At 38.8% G+C, this 19,982-nt stretch overlaps 1 protein-coding gene across 49 annotated transcripts in view; it reads left to right on the top strand.

Moving 5' to 3' along the window:
- The window catches only part of ZNF334 (zinc finger protein 334), a 49,693-nt gene that overhangs the window by 5,200 nt on the left and 24,511 nt on the right, over positions 1-19,982 (top strand). For 4 of the 49 annotated variants that reach the window (XR_010154051.1, XR_010154047.1, XR_010154044.1 and 1 more), the window contains 6 exons: positions 3,702-3,828; positions 4,136-4,228; positions 5,346-7,210; positions 9,538-9,981; positions 11,167-11,408; positions 15,199-15,434. Coding sequence is in view for 14 of the 49 variants with exons in the window: in XM_063802571.1 (XP_063658641.1) it covers positions 2,103-2,139; positions 3,702-3,828; positions 4,083-4,228; positions 5,346-7,147 (2,112 nt within the window). In the remaining 35 variants the exon portion in view is untranslated. Of the gene's footprint in view, positions 1-1,987; positions 2,140-3,701; positions 3,829-4,082; positions 4,229-5,345; positions 7,354-9,537; positions 10,007-11,166; positions 11,409-15,030; positions 15,435-18,481; positions 19,309-19,982 lie in introns of those variants that run through there. The other 45 variants (XM_063802576.1, XM_063802573.1, XM_063802575.1 and 42 more) reach the window with 27 other exon arrangements.

Raw genomic sequence — 19,982 nt, 5'->3', positions numbered from 1 at the left:
ATAGGACCCATTCCTATCCTCATATTCTTTGTCCACAGACTATGTGTTTACAGAGCAATGCTGGCCCTCTTCATCTCTGCATTACATGTAGGGTCTGGTCATTATCTGTCTACCTCACAAGTAAGACTATTAGCCTTTAAAGGTGTAGGCACATGTCCTCAGTAGCCATATCCCTGCTCATAGTAGTGCTCATCATTTCTTTTTTTGGGTAATCTTGTTTTGTGTGAAATGGTGAACTCTCCTGTGCTCTGAATGGATCATCATTCTACTTACAGTATTGCTTGCAGAATGGACCTGAGTCACCGGGAGAATCGAGTTTCTTTTTCTTTTGTCATAAGCACCTTTCAGTTTCTCACAAAGTGAACACATTCACTGTTCTTACTTTGGACTTTCTGCTATGAAGTGCACTGGGTCTGCCTGAGCAAGTACAGAACTTTCTAGTGAGGGCTCTTCCCTGGCACTCTTTCTCCCTGGCGTTTTGTTTCTAATATTTTTGCCAGTCATTCTTTCTAGTCATTAAGACCTTATATGTCTATTGTTGTGCCTATAATTATGAGATACTCTTTATCTTCAGGAAGCTTATAGGTCCTTCAGAGGAAGTAATTCATGGAAGAAATAAAATGGATAATGTAACTACTTCTAGTTTAAGAGACAGTTAAGTGGTGATAGCGGGAAAGGCCTCATTAAATTACCTAATAAAATTTGTCAGTAGAAAGATGTATAGCAGATCAAAGAAAAGAAAGACGGGTGACCTAGGATGGTCATGTGGGTGAGGTGAGACATACAGCAGGCCAAAGCCCAGGTGTCTGCAGAGGTGGAGGCAGCATGCCTATTTTTTACTGCTTTATTTTTAAATACGAAGAATGAGAAAAATCATACACAAAATACCTGTGTTTCCTTCACCTCGCTTCCCCTGATCTTTCCAAACTATATTATAGTGATCAGAACCAGGAAATTCACATGAATACAGTATTATTATATATCTTATTCAAATTCTGCTTATTATTTTCCATAATATCCTTTTTCAGTTCAAGGATCCAACCTAGGAACCCAGGTTGTGTTAAATGTCCTGTCTCCTTAGCCTCTTGCAACCCACGATGGTCCTTCTTTGTCACTTACAACCTTGACACTTTGCTGGCTAGTTATTTTGCAGGGTTCATCCTAGCCTTTTCTTTCTTTCCTTTCCCCTTCCCCTTCCCTTTCCCTTGTTTTTCCTTTGTTTTCTTTTCCTTGTCTTTCCTCCCTCCCTTCATTTCTCCTTTCTTTTCGTTTCCTCTTTCCTTTCTTTCTTTCCTTTTTACTTACTTAAGCTTATTTAACTTACTTAATTTTTGAAACTGGGTTTTGCTCTGTCACCCAGGCTGGAGTGCAGTGGTGCAATCATAGCTCACTAAAGTCTTGACCTCCTCAGCTCAAGCAATCCTCCTGCCTTAGCCTCCCAAGTAGCTGGGACTACAGACATGCGCCACCACTCCTGGCAAAAAAAAAATTTTTTTTGAGAGATGGGGTCTCACTATGTTGCCTAGGCTGGTCTTGAACTCCTGAGTTCAAGCGATCCTCCCACCTCAGCCTCCCAAAGTGCTGTGATTACAGGCATGAGGCACCACGTCTGGCCTACCATAGTTCTAAGAATCAAAACCATATAGAAAGATATTTTAGAGAAGTGTCACTCCTTCTCATCTCTTCTACTCTGTTCCCATCCGTCCATTCTTTCCGTCTGTCTCCACCTCTCCCCTGAATGTAACCAGTTTCATGAGTTTCTGGTGTATCCTTTCCATAATTTTTTTTCACATGTAGTGGTTACATGTGGGTTTTTTTGTTTTTTTGAGATGAGGTCTTGCACTGTCACCCAGGCTGCTGGAGTACAGTGGCACAATCTGAGCTCACTGCAACCTCTGACTCCCAGACTCAAGTGATCCTCTTGCCTCAGCCACCCGAGTAGCACATGCCACCATGCCTGGCTAATTTTTTTTTTATTTTTTTGTAGAGATGGGGTTTCGCCGTGTTGCCCAGACTGATCTTGAGCTTCTGAGCTCCAGCGATCAGCCTACCTCAACCTCTCAGAGTGCTGGGATTATAGGTGTGCGCCACCACACCTGGCCATGTGTGTTTTCTTACATCTCCTTTCTTACATAAAAGGTAATATATTATAGATATTCTTTAATACTTTGCTTTTTTCACTTCATATCAGTTCATGGAGACCTTCCTCATTATTTATGCCTTCAAATATTGCTTCTGATCACTGTGGTATCTCTCCTGTGAGCTCCAGAACCATATATCAAACTACCAGCTAGATATCTGTACTTCTTTACTCAACAGACACTTCAAGCACAGCATGGTAAAGATCAGTGCCTTCATTTCCTATGCTCGATTCTCTTTTTTGTTTTGTTTTCCTAATCTCCACATATACTACTAGCGTCAGCCCAGCTGATCATGTGAAATAATATGCACATTACATCTACTGCACATCAAGTAGTGGTCAACTCTCCTTGCCTCCCATTATGTAGGACTGATTCTCTCCTTCCCATTTCCCAGGAACTACCTGTGCTCATGTCCTGTAGTAGTGTCTTAGTTTTCTTCCCTTCTAATTTGACCTTTAAGCCAGTTTCCATTTTTCTAGAGTAGGGGACAGCAAATGTTTTCTTTAGAGGACAAGGTCAAAATTTTTGGCTTTGCTGGCCCTGTGGTCTCTGTTGGATTTCCTTGGCACAGCTGTTGTGACATGAAAGCAGTCATAGACTGTGTGTAACAAATGAGCATGACCACATTTGGCTCCCAGTGGCCTAGATTTTGCCCACGGACTGTAGTTTGCCAACTCTTATGCTCTAGAGCATTGTTTCAAAATACACATTTGGTCACAAATCTCCAGTCCTTGCTTACAAATAACTCTTTATGGATTTCCATTATTTATAACAGTGGTCTCCAAAGTGGAGGATAGGGAGCACCCCAGCAATTCACTGGACTTCTATTCTTGTATTTCAGCCAAAAGAATGAAAAAATAATTAAGCTTTATTGATATTAGTGTATAGCTGGAACTAACTTGGAAATATACTACAATTCCTAAGTAAATGTACGTTAGCGTATATGCAAGAATGTTTTACTGATGTGCCGTACTATCTAAATTTCAAGACTACTAATTAGAGAAAAGAGTTCCTCTATTCTCTGACCTCTGTCCCGCTCCTCACTAACCTTTCCTGTGGAGAGATTGTAGTTCTCGAACTCCCCATATGTGTTTTGTGTCTGTGTATATTCTTAATGGCTACAGTCCTATAAAACATACTGTTTATATTTCAGGACTAAAATTATTATGCCCTCAAGGGGTAACAAAAATGGAGCAAGCTTTCTTCTTTTGTGATCACCCTTCATCTTGTGTGTATATCCAGCATTGCTCTTTAAAGATGTACATTTCTATTTTTGTCACCCTGTCAGAATGTATGCTCCTAGAGAGCAAGATTAGTATTTTATGTGATTAGTAATCCAGGCAATTGGAATAGCTCCAGGACATGGTATAAGCTCAGCACATTTTTAAAATTCATTTTAAAAAATGAACACAGTGACAGATTTTTAATTTTCTGCCCTCCCACAATTACATCTCTCTATAGCTTTCCATTAGCCATGGCAGTGGTCTTCTTATAGTTTATGTTACCATACATTTGATATCACTCAATTCTGGTCACCCAAGATTAAACATTTTCTTTCAGAGACCAGTTTCATTCCAGGACCTGACTGTGAACTTCACCCAAGAGGAATGGCAGCAACTGGACCCTGCTCAGAGGCTCCTGTACAGGGATGTGATGCTGGAGAACTACAGCAACTTGGTCTCTGTGGGTAAGGACGATTTCCCTGTACAACTCCCAAGAGCATACATTTCTTCTGTGTTACAAAAACATGTTGATTTCTAGAATTTATTTAGCCTTGAGCATCAGGGGAGCAAGAAGATTAAACCCTTTTAGACAGTAGAAGTTTGTGTATGTATTCACTGCCCTTCCCCTACCCTTCACCAAAATGTTCTAGCTTTACTGAGCTATTGCTGGGCATCTTCATTGCACAGCTTCTGAAGCTGTACTTTCTTCATTCTTCAGAGTCCCTGATGTCCAAAGATCTTGGTCCAAGTTCTGTAATTTCCCATTAACAGGGTATCATGTTAGCAAACCAGATGTGATTTTCAAATTGGAGCAAGGAGAAGAGCCATGGATAGTGGAGGAATTCTCAAATCAGAACTACCCAGGTAAGTAAATGATAACTGAGCAGGTGGAACCAATGGAAATGAGAGTTCCATGGTGGTCGGTGGTAATAGTTGGCATCGTAATGTTTTTCATGAATTTCTTTTTGTTGGCCCCAGACCTTTAGAAGTGATTGAGGTTGATTAACTGTCATGCTATGGACATCTGAAACATTCTCCCCAAATAAATAATTGAAATTTATAAAGATGTTTGCCATTAAGTTACCTATCCCCAAAATTCAAGTTCTTCTTTTATCACACCTTAAACTTTATTTCTGTAGCATTCTTTGTTGCCTCCCTTGCCCCACCCACCATTGTCATAGGCTTGGTTTATATTTCAGACATTCAGAGATCTGTCATGATCTTTTTAATTGTCTTCCATTTTTCTCTGCGTCACTTAACAGAAATAACACGGTTTCCCTTTCCATTCTAAGCTTCACCAGGATCCGGAGTAGGGTGAGGCAAACAAGGTGCCTGGCATGCAAAATTTAGGAAGACACTCAACTCTTAGGATTGCACAGGCGCCCTGGGTATCCTGCTTGCCTTCCTCTAGTCCCAGCTCTGCTCAGCCCACAATCTTACTTCCCTTTGCACTGTACAAATTCGAGAGTTCCATGTCACTGCAAAAATTTCAGATTTACCCCTTCCTTCTTGTGTGTTTTGATAATAACTGACCATCTTTCTGACATCTGTTTTACCTGGTCTCACTGTATGACTATCTTTCTCTAAGTGCTTACTTGACTCTTGTCTGTTTTATTCAACACTCCATCAGCCACACTTCCAGCATACTTTGTGTACTATTCCTTGTGACTATTTACTTTTTCCACTCAATGTTTAGTAGTATTTGTAAAGTGTCAAAGGTACTTGTATTCTTTGCTAGTTTCCTCTTCCTTTCCCCCTGTTAAATAGTGGCTGGTATGGATGGATTTACTTTTTTGTATTTTTTGTTTCTGTATTTCTTCAAATCAACCAAGTAAGAGATATTTGCACTTGAAATTTGTTTAATCTTGGAAGGCTTGGCCTGAAGTCTAACCCCTAAAACAATGCATTTCTAAGGAATTCTCATTTCATAGCAAACATATAAAGGCTCACCAATTACTGTTAATTGTGTTCCTTTTTCTAGACGTTGATGATGCCTTAGAGAAGAACAAGGAAATCCAAGATAAACATTTGACACAAACTGTATTCTTCAGCAACAAAACACTGATTACAGAAAGAGAGAATGTATTTGGGAAAACACTTAATCTGGGCATGAATAGTGTTCCCTCAAGAAAAATGCCCTATAAATGTAATCCAGGAGGAAACAGTTTGAAAACTAATTCAGAAGTAATTGTTGCAAAGAAAAGCAAAGAAAACAGAAAGATTCCTGATGGATACAGTGGATTTGGGAAGCATGAGAAAAGTCATTTGGGAATGAAAAAATACAGATACAATCCAATGAGGAAAGCCAGCAATCAAAACGAAAATCTTATTCTGCACCAGAACATTCAGATTTTGAAACAACCGTTTGACTATAATAAATGTGGGAAAACCTTCTTCAAGAGGGCAATTCTCATTACACAAAAGGGGAGACAGACTGAAAGGAAACCAAATGAATGTAATGAATGTAGGAAAACCTTTTCTAAGAGATCTACCCTCATTGTACATCAGAGAATTCATACAGGGGAGAAACCGTATGTTTGTAATGATTGTAGGAAAACTTTTCGTGTGAAGACAAGCCTCACACGACACCGAAGAATTCATACTGGAGAGAGACCCTATGAATGCAGTGAATGCAGGAAAACCTTCATTGACAAATCTGCCCTTATTGTACACCAGAAAATTCATGGAGGGGAGAAATCCTATGAGTGTAATGAATGTGGAAAGACCTTTTTTCGGAAGTCAGCCCTGGCTGAACATTTCAGGTCACACACAGGGGAGAAGCCTTACGAATGCAAGGAATGTGGAAATGCCTTCAGCAAGAAATCGTATCTTGTTGTACATCAAAGAACTCACAGAGGAGAGAAGCCAAATGAATGTAAGGAATGTGGGAAAACCTTCTTCTGTCAGTCAGCCCTTACTGCGCATCAGAGAATTCACACAGGGGAAAAACCCTATGAATGTAGTGAATGTGAGAAAACCTTCTTTTGTCAGTCTGCCCTCAATGTGCATCGAAGAAGTCATACAGGAGAGAAGCCCTATGAATGCAGTCAATGTGGAAAATTTTTATGTACGAAATCAGCCCTCATTGCACATCAGATAACTCATAGAGGAAAGAAGTCTTATGAATGTAATGAATGTGGGAAATTTTTCTGCCATAAGTCAACACTCACTATACATCAGAGAACACACACAGGAGAGAAACATGGTGTGTTTAATAAATGTGGTAGAATCTCCATTGTGAAGTCAAACTGCAGTCAGTGTAAGAGAATGAACACAAAGGAGAATCTTTGTGAGTGTAGTGAACATGGGCATGCCGTCAGCAAAAACTCACACCTCATTGTACATCAGAGAACTATATGGGAGAGACCATATGAATGTAATGAATGTGGGAGAACCTACTGCAGGAAGTCAGCCCTGACTCACCATCAGAGAACACACACAGGACAGAGACCCTATGAGTGTAATGAATGTGGGAAAACCTTCTGTCAGAAGTTCTCCTTTGTTGAACATCAGCGAACTCACACTGGGGAGAAACCATATGAATGTAATGAATGTGGGAAATCCTTCTGCCATAAGTCAGCCTTCAGAGTCCATAGAAGAATTCACACAGGAGAGAAACCATATGAATGTAATCAATGTGGGAAAACCTACCGTCGCCTGTGGACTCTCACTGAACATCAGAAAATACACACAGGAGAGAAACCTTATGAATGTAACAAATGTGAGAAAACATTTCGCCACAAATCAAACTTTCTTTTACATCAGAAATCCCACAAGGAATAAGTTCCAACAAAGTAATAAATTGCAACAAAGCAACAAATCAAATAACTTACACAATGCTAAACTGTGAGTATGTATAGAGGAGTAAAATCTTATAAATGTAATGAATATGGAAAATTTTTCTGCCATAAGTCAACCCTTAATGTAACATCAGAGAAATCATGTAGGAAAGAAATAATTTGTTTAATAAATGTATTATTCATTGTGAACTATGAAAATATTCAACAGCAATTCAAAGGTTATGCCAAATGTGCCTCCCTTTTAAAATAATGAAACAAACATTGTTTAAGTTAAATTGTTACTTGGTTCCTCCCCACAGTGTTACTTGATAGTGTATGTTACGAGGTGTGAGGATCTGACCTTCATTTCAAAGCAATACCATTGTTTGATAGTTGAGTAAGTTACAGTTTCTCAATTTATGGTGTATTTTCAGATTTGGCAGATTTTTTGTTGTCTGCTAACTCCATAGTCTTCTAGTAGCGGACTGTATACCTTTATCTGCAAAGGTGACAACTCAGGAGAACTAACCATTGTACTCTATGCACCCATGGTAATTATACCCCAGGTGAGCATTTTGTAAAGCTGAGCCAGTGAAAGCCCTTCCTAAGACCTTTCTAATGGAAGATAGGCACAGGATAACTAGTTCATGATCCTGAAGCTTTCAGCCAAGTCAAGAAGACGGCAATTGCAGTAGGAAAAACATGGGAAAATAAGCATTCTTGAACAACAAAGAGAATTTGGATGATGGTTGAATCCAAAAAGTGTTTATTTCTCTGGTTTTAGTATTCTGTAATATCCACTCAACCCCATCTACCAGTGGTTTATGTCAATTAGTATGTTTTCAAAAATCTCTTGGATTTCCTAATCAACATGTTCATTAGAGGTATTCTTTAGAAGTCACTGATCAAATTCTGAGAACAAAAGGCACCTGGGATGCTGATTAGGATTACATTGTATGGATATATGTGATGAGGTAGGATTGCCACTTTTATGGGGTTATTGGGAAATGTTTACCTTTCAAGTTCTGATTTCCATGAGTGGGATTTTCCCTATACCCATTCCTAGCTTCTCTGCCACATTATGCATTCTGCCCCAGGGATGAGGAAGTGGGCTTATCTAGTTGGTAAGATAGTGATGGGTAACTGGGTTTGCTCAGCTGAACTCCCTCTTCATTGTGGGCTGACCTGCAAGTACAATTTCTTGTCACAGGTATTGCCTGTGATTGGTAAATTGGTCTAATTCTGTCATTCAGCTAATTGGCCCATTAGCTGAATGGTCACACTAAGTTGCATCCTCCAACTCAATTTGATCAGTAATATAAGTTTCATCCTGCCCCATGTCTGCTACTTAATTTTTTATCATTTAGATGGGGGGAAATTGTGCTATTTATTTGGGGCCCTTCAGAGAACCCAATATGAACATGATTTATCTATTTATTCAGTTTTTATGTCCTTCAGGACAGATAAATGTATGTATACACACATATACATGTGTTAATATATGTAAGTATATACATATGTTTAAATGTATGTGTATGTGTATACTGATCTTGCTCTTTTCCTGTGAAATGTATTAATAGTCACTTCAAAGATTTGGTTGCTATTGTGAAAGAAATTAAGTTACCTTTCACTTTGAAACTAATAGAGTAAAGAAAAACAAAAATACCTAATTTTTGTGCCAAATTTGTCTAAATTTATCTCTTAATGTTGGAACAATTTTTTCAAATCTTATGGAAAATGTAAATTCACAAGTCCAAGAAGTTCAATGAACCCCAAGCAGGATAAAAATGAAGAGCACAATAAGACACCAAATTTCAAGACATAAAGAAATCAAAACTAGTTTAATAAAGAATATCTTAAAAGTAGCCAAAGAACAAAGACATGATATAGAGGGTGTATTCATCTCCTAGGGCTGCCGTAACACAGTACCGCAAACGGGATGTTCTAGAACAACAGATATATCTCATAGTTCTGGAGACCAGAAGTCAGGTTGGGGTGTTGGCAGGGCTATACTCTCTTCTGAAGGATCTGTTCCCGCCTCTTCCCTAGCTTCTGATAATTCTGTAGCTTGTGGCAGCATAACTTCACATGGCATTCTAAGTGTGCATGTTTGTGTCCAAATTTCCCCTTTTTATAAGGATACCAGTCATTGGATTAAGGGCCTGCCCTCCTCCAGTATGACTGCATCTTAAATAATTACATCTGCAACAATCCTATTTCCAAATAAGGTCACATTCTGAGGTACTTGGGTATAGGAATTCAACACACATTTTGGGGAGACAATTCAACCCCATAACAGGTTAATGTATTATTTATTGTTGTGTAACAAATTATCCCCAAAATTAGCAACTTAAAACAATAAACATTTACTATCTCATTGTTTTTGTGGTTTAGGAATTGTAGAGTAACTTGGCTAGGTGGTTCCGGCTCAAGGTCTTTGAGGTTGCTGTCAAGATGTTGACCAGGGATGCAGTCATGTAAAGACTTGACGGGGCTGAAAGATCCACTTCTACCATGGCTCACTCCCACAGCTGTTAGCAGGAGACCTCAGTTCTTCATCACATGGACCTCTCCATTGGGTTTCTTGAGTTCCTCACAACGTGGCAGCCGGCATTGATTCCTCAGAATGAGTGATCCAAAGCCACAGTTTCCCTTATAACCTAGCTTTGGAAAACTATCACTTTCACTGTACTTAATTGGTCACACAGACCAACCTTGATATGTTGCGGAAGGGTATCACACAGGAGCCTGAGTACCAGGAGGTAGAGACCTCTGGAGCCATCTCACAGGCTAGCTACCAGAGGCAACCACCGTAAGAATGCAGTGGTTTCAAGAAAGGTGAGAGGAGACGTGCTAAAAACAGGTAATACGAACAACACTTTCAAGAAGTCGTACTAAAGGCAAGAGAAATGGCATTGTAGCTCGAGAGTAAAGTGTAGTCAAAGGAGGCTTCTTTCTAGAGATAGAGATAAATGCATGTTTATACACTTAAGGGAAATGTTCCATAGAGAGGGGGAAATGTTGGAATAATGTTCTGCATAGGTGAGATAGGTCGGAATCTAAGTGTAAGGGGGAAAGGTAGCCTTTTTAAGAAAATAGGCAATGGTCATGCCATGCCGGCTCACACATATGGGTTGATGTGACAGAAGTTTGTGAATTTATTTTAGAATTGTTTCTATTTTTCAATGAAATGGGGAATAAGATTATATGAGAGAATGAGAGAGTTTTATAAATTGGTGTTATCGATATGACACATTTAGTTTCAGTTTTGCCAGATTATTTTATCTTCCCATTTGTCTTTCACTACAGTGTTGTGGAGCATTTGTATTTTTGTTCTGTCAGTTACTAATATGCTAATATCTTTATATAATGCCTTAATATCCCTGTTATTTGCAGGGAATAAGGGGAAGATAGTATATTAGTTTCTTACTGTCAGTCAATAATGAAATTAGTTGGTAATCTCTTCTTCCCTCTTCTCTTCCTGTTCACCTGGAGTCTAATTTAAAAGATAGCTTATTCTTTAAGATGGACATATCAGTCTCTGAATTATTATATGTTAACGGTTTGCCTATGGACTTTATGTATATTTGAAGATCAGTCTGACTGGTTAGAAAATCTCCAGCTAACTTTCTTTGCATATCCTAAAACACATTGTTCCATCATATCTAGACCAAGTGTTTTTCTTCAGAAGCCTGATGCTCCTGGATACTCTGTCCCTTCAGAACCACTGTCTACCCCACTCCTCATGCTTGGGGCAGACCTGTATGAACTGCATCAACTGAGGTCTCTTGCCATCAGGTGTCTGGTTGAGACCTTATTTGTGGCCCTCTTCCGCAGCTAGAGCTATTCCCAGATCCCAAAAGTTATTTCCTTCCTGCATCACTTAGAGTTCAATCAGAGCAGCAGAGCCATATGTATGTTCTGTAGATGACAAATTTGTTATCAAGATTTGACTCCAGGCTATTACGGGAAGGCTGTTATGTGACTGTCCTCATGGCTGATGCTGGTACTTTAATTCTGCAGGCCAAGCAAGTAGTGAAAGTGAACACTAAGAGAATAAAGACAAGCTGGAACCCACAGACAAAGCTGTGGCAGTTTTTACTGTCTTCTACCTAAACGATGTGGGTGTCCTACAGAGGTTGGTGCCATTTGTGGTGTTGCTAAGCACACACATAGCCCAGGAGCTGGAAGAGCTGGAGGAGATCCTGGGGAAAGGAGAGCAGCCACAGGCTCATCTACTGAGCCACGCCAACAAGAACCAGCAGGTAAGAAATGTGTCGGGGGCAGAAGCCTTGCTAAGCATAAAAGCAAGATGATTGCTGCTCTGCGACCACCCTCCAGATCTCACGCCAAAATGTCCTCTGTGACCCACCCTCACTGGAAACATACAGGGAAGGGAGTTCTAGGGAACATAAAATCAGCTAAGCCAAAGTGACAAATTTCAAAGGCACCACCTCCTGCTTTCCCTTCAGGGCTAGGGATGGTAAATCCGTTGTTGGTTTCCCGCAACCCTTCCCACACTTTTGTAAAGAGTCTCTTCATTCAATTTTCTTTCACTCCTTTCAAATGAGCTATTTCTTGATGGGACTGATTCTGTAAGTGGTACCAGAAATGGCCCCAGGAAACAGATCCTCAAAATGAAAATGAGATTCTGGGGAGTGGAAGAGGCCATGCAGCAGCACCTCACCTTTGGAAACAAAGCTGACACTGTTACAACATGCCTTAGGAAAGACTGGTAATCAGGTTTGGGCCTGGCAGTACAGCTAGTGCGTCATGGAGACCCTATAATGAAAATGGGCTTTCTTCGAAGGAGCAGCTTGACATATAGGTGAACAATTTCTGGGTCTCCTAGGCAGAAGTATGACTTTCGGGATTATATTGGGAATTCATAGCACCTTACTCAACTTTGAGACTTAAGCCAATTCCTAGACCTGAAGTGGCTTCAGGAAGACCTTTTAAGAAGGTTCCTGCAATGTAGCCGTAGAAGCATCATGCAGATCTTCCTCCAGACCTTCCCAGGGGTATCTGTGGTCATTTACCACCGTGGCCATGCATGAGGGAGAAGGACATACCCAGACCTCCATGGGGATTTGGATATTGGCTTTGATTATATGAATTCTTGCTGTTCCCAAGCACTACAGTGGCCTATGATCAGAGTGGAGACTTATGACGGTCGGGAGATAGATGAGTCTGGGCCTGAATCCAACTCCCAGAGGGTTTGCTTCTGCCAGTGGAAACACACGCGCATCCCATGGTTATTTCCTCAGTCCAAGAATGCACAGTGGAGACAGACTTAGTGGCAGAATCCTCATATTGGTTCCCTGACAATGGAGAAAATACTCTTACACCCCATGATAATTTAAAAGTTATCCAGGCCAGATATGTTTTAGGTCAAAAGGTGGGGGATAAGAGATAGGTCTCTGCATCAAATCACTGGCTAGCATTGTTTATATGAGGTACATGGATCATATTCTGTGCTGACTCCAATTTTGCATTCTATGGAAGTTATCTTCAGAGATAATTTAATCTTTAAAAGGGTTAAAGCATTTATTCAACAGCCAGTTGTCTTGTGTCCCCTCTTATGAAGACAGTGATTGAACTTAGGACCCACCCTAATCTAGTATGATTTGATCTTGATTACATCTTCAAAATGATCCTAGTTTTAAATAGGGTCGCATTAATGAGCACCGGCAGTTGAAACCTCAACATATCTTTAGGGAGGGATTCCATTCAATCCACAAACGCTCTGTTAGATTTATATCTCCTCAAATATGTGAGAATGAAAATATAAGGAATTATTAAATGCAAAAGATGCATCATTTACATTGGTGTGCAGATGACATTTTGAGCCTAAATTGAAGTATTTAACTTCTCTCTCCATCTGTTATTTTTCTTAAACAATAGAACTGTTATGTGATTTTAATATTAAAACCCCAATGAAAATATAAAACTTTCTGCTGAAACTTTCCAATGAGAATGTTATGAATAGCCTAACATTTACATGATGGCTATTCTTTTATCTTTTTTACAAAACTGGAGACATTGGGGTTAGGAATTAGTGACAGCGCCTAGGAAATATGGCAGAGATACAAAGAAGAAAGTGTTAGATGTCAATGAAAAATTTTTGAGTTTAGTGATGGTGAATTTGGGATATGAGGCTTTTCAGAACAAGTTGTTCTGGTGTGTCCTAGAAAACTTTTCTCACTCTAGACTTTAGAGTTAGCAGTTTGACCTGTTAGGAGCTGTGTTGGAAAGTCTTCGTGTATTTGAAACATATGAAATGGTTCCTGTTTAACTTTAACCCAGGATATTAAGGAGCAAAATTAGGGATGACAGGTCCCGTGTATAATTTTTATCTTTATCCCAATAGCCATTCCCATTTTTATAATATTCATAACAATATTTTCTTTGTACTGAGCTAAATTATTTCAGTTGCATTTTTGGCTTATATTTAACTTGAGATCTATAAAACTAATGTGTCTGTTATTTGTAAAAAGTGAGCTATATATACACATACACCTTTCCTTAGAGATATAAACGTACTGATGCCTCAACACACAAGTAATGAGGCAGATGAAAAGGAAGCACACCTGGGGATTATACAACACGAGCTCTCTGGCAGCTCCTGTCATATCTGAGAAAGCAAAGAAAGGTGAGAGCATGAAGAAACTGAATAGTGTCTATGGATTGAGGCCAATCCTAACTATGCCCATCCCACTTGGCTAAACACAGGCAAGTTGCCACCGACGTTTATGAGAACAAATTTGGGAAAGTAATTCGACTTCTATACAAGGCTCAAATGTATTCAATATTACATGCTAGTGTTAGCATATACTAGAAAGCTTAGCATTTAAGACATACAACAAGAAATCAATTTCAAAAAACATAATATTCCCAGTAATTGGTTCTCTATATTCTGAATCTAAAGCCTAGAATTGTTGCAATTTTTCCATTTCTTCTTGATTCTCTAGAAACATATAAGAATGGTGCAAACTATTCAGGGAGGCTGGGTGTCTTAGTTATATCCGCTTATTTTTTGGCTTTGAGACAGTCTCGCTCTGTCACCCAGGCTGGAGTGCAGTGGCATGATCTCTGCTCACTGCAACCTCTGCCTCCTGGGTTCAAGTGATTCTCATGCCTCAGCCTCCCTAGTAGCTGGGATTACAGGCGCACGCCACCATGCCATGCTAATTTTTGTATTTTTAGTACAAAGGCACCACGCTCCTGCTTTCCCTTCAGGGCTAGGGATGGTAAATCCCTTCTTGGTTTCCCACAACCCTTTCCACACTTTTGTAAAGAGTCTCTTCATTCAATTTTCTTTCACTTATTTCAAATGAGCTATTTCTTAATGGGACAGACAGGGTTTCACCATGTTGGCCAGGCTGGTCTCAAACTCTTGACCTCAAGTGATCCACCCACCTCGGTCTCCCAAAGTGCTGGGATTACAGGCGTGAGCCACTGCGCCCGACCATTTAGACAAGACAGCAGAAACCATCTTGTCCACAGACCCAAGACCTTTGGATTTCTCATGTTACCCCTCCTAACTCTTTACCCTTTAGTTCAGATCCATGATCAGCTTTTTGCTTTTCACTGTCTACTAGCAAAAGTTCTCCAAAACTTCTAATTCACCCAGAAGAGATGGCTTTTGTTTTCCTTACTTATGCTTAAATTAGGGTTGCATCATCTAGCCTATAAAAGTTTGCATCTTTAGATAGCTGCCTCTATTTGTTAATCCAGTGAAAGTAGATTATGGACAAACAGCAAAATGAATGTTCACTGTAGCCTTCTAGCTGCCTCTTAGCTTATCACTGCTTACCACAGGAAATGCCTTATCCAATTTCAAATTTAGTTGAATACACTTAACAGTTTTTTTTTTTTTTTCTAAAGACAGAGTCTCACCCTGTCACCCAGGCTGGAGTGCAATGGCATGATCTCAGCTCACTGCAACTTCCGCCTCCGGGGTTCAAGTGATTCTCCTGTCTCAGCCTCCCAAGTAGCTGGGATTACAGGTGCGCACCACCACGCCCTGCTAGTTTTTTTTTTTTCTATGTTTAGGAGAGATGGGGTTTCACTATGTTGACCAGGCTGGTCTGGAACTCTTGACCTCATGAACCACCTGCCTTGGCCAAAGATTCAAGTCAGTGCAATAAAAAAAGTACATTTCTGATCACATCTCCATTTCTTCAACATTTACGTATTTATATTTCCAAGATATTCCATACAGCATGAATCCATGAAGAATTAGGCTTCGACTAAGATTCTTTCTACATTGATCTCGAGTTTAGCAAAGGGTAAGTCATCTCTAAATATCCTTCTTCACCTTCCTCTTTTTTTAGGGTTTCTTTTTATTGTGAGTTATCTGATGTCGAGAAAGCTTTGAGTTTAAGCTAAAAGCTTTTCCACATTGATTACATACAAAGTGTTTCTCACCTGTATGGATTTTCTTGTGTTTACTAAGATTTGAATTATTGTTAAAACATTTTCCACATTCACCACATTCATAGGGTTTCTCTCCAGTATGAATTTTTTTATGTTGATTAAGTTTCCAGTTAAGGCGAAAGGTCTTTCCACATTCATTACATGTAAAGGGCCTCCCTATAGAATGGGTTTTCTGATGTTTAGTAAAGTTTGACCGATATTTAAAGGCTTTTTCACAAGTTGTACATTGGTAAGGTCTCTCTCCTGTATGAGTTCCTTTATGTTGTGTTAGATCTGACAGACGGACAAAGGTTTTTTTACAACTACTGCAAATAAAAGGTTTCCTTCCAGTATGGATTTGTTGGTGGCGAGCAAGATCCGTGCGCTGGGCAAAGGCTTTCTTACATTCATTACATGGAAAGGGCTTCTCTCCAGCATGAGTTTTCTGATGTTTATTAAGATTTGAGACGCTTTTAGAGGAGTTTTCCTTTTTATTGTGAGTTCTCTGATGTCGAGAAAGCTTTGAGTTTAAGCTAAAAGCTTTTCCACATTGATTACATACAAAGTGTTTCTCTCCTGTATGGATTTTCTTGTGTTTATTAAGATTTGAATTATTGTTAAAACGCTTTCCACATTCACCACATTCATAGGGTTTCTCTCCAGTATGAATTTTTTTATGTTGGTTAAGTTCCCAGTTAAGGCGATAGGTCTTTCCACATTCATTACATGCAAAGGGCCTCCCTATAGAATGAGTTTTCTGATGTTTAGTAAAGTTTGACCGATATTTAAAGGCTTTTTCACAAGTCGTACATTGGTAAGGTCTCTCTCCTGTATGAGTTCTTTGATGTTGTGTTAGATCTGACAGACGGACAAAGGTCTTTTTACAACTACTGCAAATAAAAGACTTCTTTCCGGTATGGATTTGTTGGTGGCGAGCAAGATCCGTGCGCTGGGCAAAGGTTTTTTTACATTCATTACATGAAAAGGGCTTCTCTCCAGTATGAGTTTTCTGATGTTTATTAAGATTTGAGATGCTTTTAAAGGATTTCTCACAAACATCACACTTGTGGGGTTTCTCTCCTGTATGAGTTCTTTGATGTAGAATAAATTTGGAGTACGGATTGAATTCCTTTTTGCAATAATTACATGTATAGTATTTCTTTCTAGTATGAATTAATAGATGTTGAGTTTTTTCTGAGAAACGGTGAAAGGTTTTTCCACAAAAGTTACAGGAAAAGGGCTTCTTTTGAGTATGAGTTTTTTGAGGCCGAGTCAGGTTTACTCTGTTGCCAACATGAAATCTCTGATGTATAGAGAGGGATGAGAGAAACCTAAAGGCCTTTTGACATACATCACATTTGTATGGCTTCAGTCCACTGTGCATGCTCTGATGTTGAATAACCTTTGAAGGTCTGTTAAAAGTTTCACCACATTGGTTACATTCAAAGTGTTTATATAGTGTACAAATTCTCTGGAGCATTGTAAATGATGAGCGATGCCTAAAGCCCTTTGTATTTTCACCATATTCATGGGTTTCCCCTACCTTATGGATTTTCTGATGTCCAGTAAGTTGTGACACATGCCCAAAAGCCATGCCACAGTCATCACATTCATAATGCTGGACAAAAGTACGACGTGTTCGGTATTCTCCATGGTGAAAGCTTTGTCTGAAGGCATTCCCAGATTCATTGAGGGCACGAAACGTTGCCAATGCTGGTTGACATGCTAGTAGGAAAACAATATGAGAAAAAAAGAAAATCAGAACTGGACACTGCAACATACATCAAGTTAATTAGGAAAGCGAAGGAAAGAAGAGTGCAGTGACTGGAGACTTTAGAGGGGTAGGATGAGAAGTAGGAGTTTGTGGAGGTGGAGAGGCAGAGAATTGTTTCTCCACGTACAAGAATGATTTAAGTGATCAACAGTGGCCATTGAATTTTTTTCTATTTCTTTAAACTTGAAATAATTATACTTGTGATTGTAAAAATGGCTCAATGAAATTTTAATAACCAAAACAGAAAAGCTTAAAGAACCTAAAAAGAATCATATGAAATCCTAAGCATGGATTAAAGTTTTGTTTCCATTAAGGCCCTTTAAAATATTTCTGTGTGGTATAGCAATTTGTGAAAGTGATTACACTTTAAATATTTTCCTTTGAACATCAAAATTGGGGATACTTACGAGTAAATACACATCTGTCTTATCAATTTGATATTGAATGTTTTACTGTGCGACAGGGTCATTATTGATTGGGCTGATGCTCTCTTTGGATATTTGAGTTGTACTTATTTTTGTTGTTGCTAAGAACATTAAGAACAATCTTAAATCTACATCTTTGTTAATTTGAAATATATTCTAGTATATTCTAGTATCGATTCTTAGAAATGAGAGTTCCCAATTATATTTTTGGTATACACATGCACTGCACTGAAGTTCTTATATTGCATGAACACACCATTATTTTCCAGTATCTTGATAACCCTAGACTATCAAACTTACCTTTATATAAAACTGTGGTGTCATGAGTTCTAGCACTTTTTTTAATAAAAACATCTAGAAACTGGTTAACTGCAGAAAGAAATTTGAGCATTCCTACACACATATGAATTATAGATTGAGCATTTCTATATACATACAAAATATAGTAGATATGTTAATACAGACAAAAAAATCTGCCACTGATAAGATGGAGAACCAGCACAGGTTTCTGTTATCTTCCTCATTCTAGTCTGAGATGCTGCTGAAGTGCTTAGAAAAATGTATAGATATAGTGGAATATTTATAAATATACATGAGTAATATTTTCAAAAACATAAATATTTCAACATGGGACAGAATCAGTGGTAATAAAAGGGACAAAGTGGGAACAGTTGGTTTGAAGATATGGTTTTTAATTTTTTTTTTTTTTTTTTTTTGAAAGAGTCTCTGTCACCCAGGCTGGAGTGCAATGGCATGATCTCGGCTCATTTCAAGCCCCGCTTCCCAGGCTCAAGTGATTCTCCTGCCTCAGCCTCTCGAGTAGCTGGCCATGCCATCACATCCAGCTAATTTTTGTATTTTTAGTAGAGATGGGTTTCACTATGTTGGCCAGGCTGGTCTCAAACTTCTGACCTCAACTGGTCTGACCGCCTCAGCCTCCCAAAGTGGTGGGGTTACAGGTATGAGTCACCACACCCACCCTGAAGATATGTTTAAATGAACTTAATGGTTGGCATTTATAGCAAAATTACATAGCCAAAGATGAAATAGCAGGTTGGAGAATTCTTTTAGAGGGAAGGAACTGGAGAAATAGAATATATAAAAGAGAAGTCAGGATTAAAAGAAAGTACTACCATCCATTAAATGTGAGTCCTATTAAAAATGTGTAGAAGATTTACCAACTTCATCATGTTGGTACTGGGCATCTGGGCAACTAGAGTCTCTGAAATAGAGGGGGAAAGGGGGTCGGGGGCAGGGACGAGAAAAATATTTGAAGAAATAACGGGCAAAAAATTCTCAAACACAGTAAAAGCTATAAACTCACAGATCCAAGAAGCGCAAATCACACAATAAGAAACATGAAGAGAATTACACTAAGGCACATTATAAAGAAATTGTTCAAAGCCAGTGATAAAGAGAAAACTGTAAAAGCAACCAGAGGGGGGAAAAAGACGTTATGTACATGGCACAGAGACAAAGATGACATCAGATTTCTCACTGGAAACACTGCAAGCATAAAAGATAATGGAACAAAATATTTAAGGTACTAAAAGAAAAAAAAAACCTATTAACTAGAATTCTATGCCCAGCATATGGCTTTCAAAAATGAAGACAAACAAAAGACCTTTCCAGAAATACAGAGAATGAAAGAATTCATTACTAGCAGAGTTGCGCTACAAGTAATTTTAAAGGAAGTCCTGCAGGGCAGAAGAAAAGGGATGCCAGATGGGAATTTGGCCCTACACCAAGGAATGAAAAGCAACTGAAATGTAACTGGTAAATATGTATGGGTTTGTTACTATTACTTAAATCTCTTTAAAAGATTGACTGATTAAACACAAATAATGTATTGTGGGGCTTATAACGTGAAAGTAAAATGTATGACAGCAACGCCTAAAGGCAGGTGGAGATAAATTATAGTATATATATATATATAAAATAAGAGCTACAGTATAATTCTTACACCATACATGAAGGAGTATACTATCACTTGCAGGTAGATTGTGATAAGTTAAAGACAGATACCATAAACTCAAATCCCAACACAACGACTAAAATAGAGTTACAGCTAATAAGCCAATAAAGGTGATAAAATAGAATCCTAAAAAAAAAAAAAAAAATCCAAAATAGGGTAAGGATAATAAAGCAGAATAAAGGAGAAAAGGGGGAATAACAGATATGACAAATAGAAATCTATTTGATTTAGGCTCAAGCCTAACCAT

The sequence above is a fragment of the Pan troglodytes genome, chromosome 21 (genome assembly GCF_028858775.2).
Source record: "Pan troglodytes isolate AG18354 chromosome 21, NHGRI_mPanTro3-v2.0_pri, whole genome shotgun sequence".
Taxonomy (NCBI): Eukaryota; Metazoa; Chordata; class Mammalia; order Primates; family Hominidae; genus Pan; species Pan troglodytes.
This window is presented reverse-complemented; position numbering and strand designations above follow the sequence as displayed.